Here is a 4,459-nt window from a genome sequence, read left to right as displayed (position 1 = left end):
AAATATATATATTTTTTAAGACTTTGTGGACTGTGTTAGGTCTCTGTCACATGTTCTTTTCAAAGAACGCTTTAAAAATGTAAAACCTTTTTTGATACGAGGGCCCTACGAAACCAGGTCACATATGGCTCCACAGGCCATAATTTGTCAACCCTGATCTAGAAGATTCTTCACCTGTTTTTTTTTTTTTTTCCCTTTGCCACTGACTTTTTGAGGAAACTGGATCATTTGTTCACATTCTGGATTTTGCTGATGGTTTCCTTGTGGTGTCATGTTTTTTTATCCTCATATCCGTATTTTTATTATAGTAGTCCAAGAGTTACATCTATTTGTAGGCTCAGTTAGATTTAGTTTCAGTTTTTTTGCAGGGATAGGTGCATTCTATTGCATCACATCAGGGCAAGTAAGATGAAGTTACTGCTCTCTTTGTGAATTCAGGTAATGACAGTTAATACCTTTTCCAACAAACATTCTCTTTAATTTTACCATTTATTTATTCTTTGACTCAGTTACTTGATTATAGGTTGTAACATGGTGATTCTCTAATTTGTTCATTCCTTCTTTATTTTTTCTTTCTTTTCTTTTTTGAGACAAGATCTTGCTGCGTTGCGCAGGCTAGGGTGCAGTGGTGTGATCATAGTTCACCACAGCCTTGAACTCCTGGGCTCATGTGATCCTCCTGCCTCACCCTCCTGAATAGCTAGGACTACAGGTGTGTGTGCCACCAGGCCTGGCTAATTTTTAAAAGAAATTTTTTGTAGAAACAGGGCCTCCTTCTTGCTCAGGCTGGTCTCAAATTCCTGACCTCAAGCAGTCCTCCCACCTTGGCCTCCCAGAGTGCTAGGATTATAGGTGTGAACCCCGGGCTTGGCGCTTTCCTTCTTAAGACTCCTAAAAATTCTTAAAATAATCTTAAAACTATTCATCGTCTTCTGAGTATTACTCTGGACTCTTGATGGTAGATGACAGAAACTCAACTCATGCTAGGTTTAGCAAAGAGTGGGAACATTGGAAAGGTTTTGTGAGTGCAGAAATATTAATAACTGAAGTTTAGCTGGGCCCCAGAGACACATGAAACTAGTATTTGAAATACCTCATTACTTTCTTCCCTCCCCCTTTTCTCTTCCTCTCTGAAGTCTGGCTTCATTCTCTTCTCACTACCATTTCTTTCAAGTGGCAGAGCACATGGCTGTCAGTATTATTAGAGCTTCACATTTCTACTATCATGAAGGGGACTGAGACTCTGGTTGGACTCCAGTTCATGCAGTTTACTGTGTTTAGAATGCCTGTTACCTCCTAGATTGGTTCAGATGGTGCCCATCCCTGAACCAGTCAACTGTATGCAGGGGAAGAGGATGCTATGATTGGCCCACTTTGGGTTTTGTGTCCACCCTTAGTCCAGTCTTGAGTGAGGGAGATAGAATCTGTAAGGAGGTGAAACCTCCTGTTCCATTTGAACTTCATGGTGAGTAGGAAGCACACTTTGCAGAAGTAGTAGTCTTCACTGAGTCTACACATTATTAGATCTTTACAGTGCATTTTCTTATAAGATAATACAGGCAGTCCCCACTTTGTTTAGTTGTGTGGGGCTGTAATAATGATAATGCAAGCAGAAACTGCAAAGTGATCTTAATCTTCTCATTGTACAACATAGGATATGGAGTATATTTTCTATGCCTAGGTAAATTGCCATCTCCTAAGTTTGGATCAGCTTTTAGTGTTTAATGTCATGAAATCTCTGAGAGTTCCTTTAATGTGGACATTTTTGCTGGTGTCACTTACTCTGGGACATTTTTATCCTTCTGTCACAACTACTTTCCTCATTGATGTTAATAAGTTCCCTTCACTAAGTTCCTCGGGGTGCATATCTAGAGTCTCTCAAACAGCAGCATTGTCATTCCCACAGTTAGCTATTTCCTCTGTAACTTCATTTACATTTGATTTGAATTTCACTCCTAGCATTGTCACTGTTCATTTCTTTGTTGTACTTTCGTGTTTGGGGGCCAATTTCTTCTTTAAATTATCTACTTTTGTAAAGTGTAATGTGGATTTATTACTGGTAGACAAGGCAGTAATACAACTCCTAGCTTTGCTGTTGGTGCGTGAACTGAATGACAACTGGTGTGCAGTGAGTGACCAATCACTGACAGAGTGATGGATTGGTCACTGACCAGGATACATATCTGTTACTTACATAGTGATTTGTGGACTGAAGAGTTAGCAGCAAAAGTTTGTACTTTATCCAGTGACTCATAGTTAATAAATATACTGTGAAATACACATTGGAATTTGAACTGTGTTATGGGAGACTAGTGTTATTTAACAAAGTCATGGTGACTGAAATTGGTGCATATCAGAATTGTGCAATGTGAGGACTGCCTATGTTAAGACACTTTAACATGACCTATTATGACACTATCATCTGGCTTCTGCTTGCTTTTTAAGATTCATCTCAAGGCCACTTCCTCCTTGGAACTATGCCTTGGCCCATGTGTTTTTCTCAAGTTTGAATTCCCCTGCCTCTTCCCCAGCCCCCCATTCCTCTACTTTACCCTCTTCTGTTTATTTACCCCTACTTACCCTTTAAGTTTCTCTGTAGACATCACTTTTTCTGAAAAATCCTTTTCTGTCCTTTCAAATGTAGGTTCAGTAATTGGCCTGTCATGTTCCCATGTCATGCATATGCATACTTTCTGTCATAATATCAAATAGGTGATCCCATTGTATTGTGCTCATTTACTTACCTGTTATCATTACTAGACAGTGTTTTCCATGCAAGTAGAGACCATGACAGTGCTCGTCCCTACTGTACTCCTAGAGCCTAGCACTGTCTAGCACAAAAATAAACACTTAGTAAAATTGTTTTGATTTAATGAAAAATAATCACAATTATGGCAATTATGGTAGGGTGTAAATACTACAATATACTTAGAAGGTATTCTGGAAGAATATGGTACAGGCTAGTTAAAAATGACCACATAGGTATCAATTATGAAATACTGAGAATTTATACTTTCTTATACTTTCAATGAATTATACATTTGATAACATACATTTTATGATTCTTATATTTAATAAATACATTACAGAAAATTAGTCATGATTGGAAGAATTGCTTCAATCTGATATGGTAGGTGCTTAATAAATACTTGCTAAATTAATGAAAAGATGACATATATTTTCTTTGGTTCTAATAATTATTTTAATTTATTTCTAAGGTATCTTCATGTTTTAATGATCTTCTGGTCATTTGTTGCTGGAGTTGTCACATTCTACTGCTCTTTTGGACCTGACTCTCTCTTACCAAATATATTCTTCACAATAAAATACAAACCCAAGGTAAAATTATGTGCTCTAATTTTTAAGAGTCAATATATGTGACCCTATGCTATTTAATATTTATTATTGAAAGCGTGTTAAAGCAGTGACTGGTAGTGGGTTATCAGAATGTATTAACATTAGTGTCATTAAAGTTGGTATACAACCTCCCCACTGCTGAATTGACTGGCTAAAAAAAAAAGAGAGAGAGAGAGAAATAATCAGTTTGCATAACCAAATAATTTGTATTTCTGAAATTTAATGAAGGGAATAGTGTATTGAATCTATCTCTATAAGGCAAGGTTCTGGTCTGTAGATCAGGGTTTAATGCGATATCTCGAAGTCTTACTGGATCATTCTTTAAGTTGATGCAGTCCCCTGTCTCAGGTTTGTTGGTATTTCTACTCAGAGGAAATACAAATGAAAGTGGTGTCCCATATTTGGTCAGGAACCTTACCAGTTACCACATATCTTCTTCCTCATTGAATTCAAGGTTTTGGAGAAATAGAAAATAATTTTTCCTTATACCTTTCCAGTAGGGTATCACTTTCAAATACAGATTTTTTTTTTTATAAGTGATCATAACAATTGATTTTAACTTTAAGCTTGGAAATTTGGCTTAGGTATTACAAAGCATTTCATCAGGTATTTTTTTCTCTGTTAATTGGAACGTTAACAACTATTATTTATTACCAAGAATGGTTTCACTGTTAAAGCAGGCCAAAAAATGTCTTCTGAATTCATACATTGATTAAAAAAACTTTTGAAAAGTTGATTCTCTTTAGTAAAGATGTAAAGTAAGAACAATCTCCCTCAACCCCAATTTCCTTTTTTAGCAATTAGGACTTCAAGAATTATTTCCTCAAGGTCATAGCTGTGCTGTTTGTGGTAAAGTGAAATGTAAACGACATAGGTAAGTTAAATAATTTTTATTTGTTGATCCTTCTAATTACATTTTAGATTCAAGTGATTTAATTGTATGATCTTTTTCTTTAGGCCTTCCTTGCTACTTGAAAACTACCAGCCATGGCTAGACCTGAAAATTCCTTCCAAGGTTGATGCATCTCTCTCAGAGGTAACTGATTTAATATTATTAACAGAAGATGTTCAATACCATTTTTCCAGATTTTTTTTTTTTTTT

General features: G+C 36.2%; 1 protein-coding gene across 3 annotated transcripts in view; it reads left to right on the top strand.

Moving 5' to 3' along the window:
- Positions 1 to 4,459, top strand: part of SNX14 (sorting nexin 14) — a 95,834-nt gene that overhangs the window by 5,198 nt on the left and 86,177 nt on the right. For all 3 annotated transcript variants that reach the window (XM_012638216.1, XM_012638215.1, XM_012638217.1), the window contains exons 2-4: positions 3,219 to 3,339; positions 4,155 to 4,231; positions 4,315 to 4,393. In XM_012638216.1, the coding sequence (XP_012493670.1) occupies positions 3,219 to 3,339; positions 4,155 to 4,231; positions 4,315 to 4,393 (277 nt within the window). The remainder of the gene's footprint in view (positions 1 to 3,218; positions 3,340 to 4,154; positions 4,232 to 4,314; positions 4,394 to 4,459) is intronic.

Source organism: Propithecus coquereli, unplaced genomic scaffold (assembly GCF_000956105.1).
Source record: "Propithecus coquereli isolate 6110/MARCELLA unplaced genomic scaffold, Pcoq_1.0 Scaffold127, whole genome shotgun sequence".
NCBI lineage: Eukaryota > Metazoa > Chordata > Mammalia > Primates > Indriidae > Propithecus > Propithecus coquereli.
This window is presented reverse-complemented; position numbering and strand designations above follow the sequence as displayed.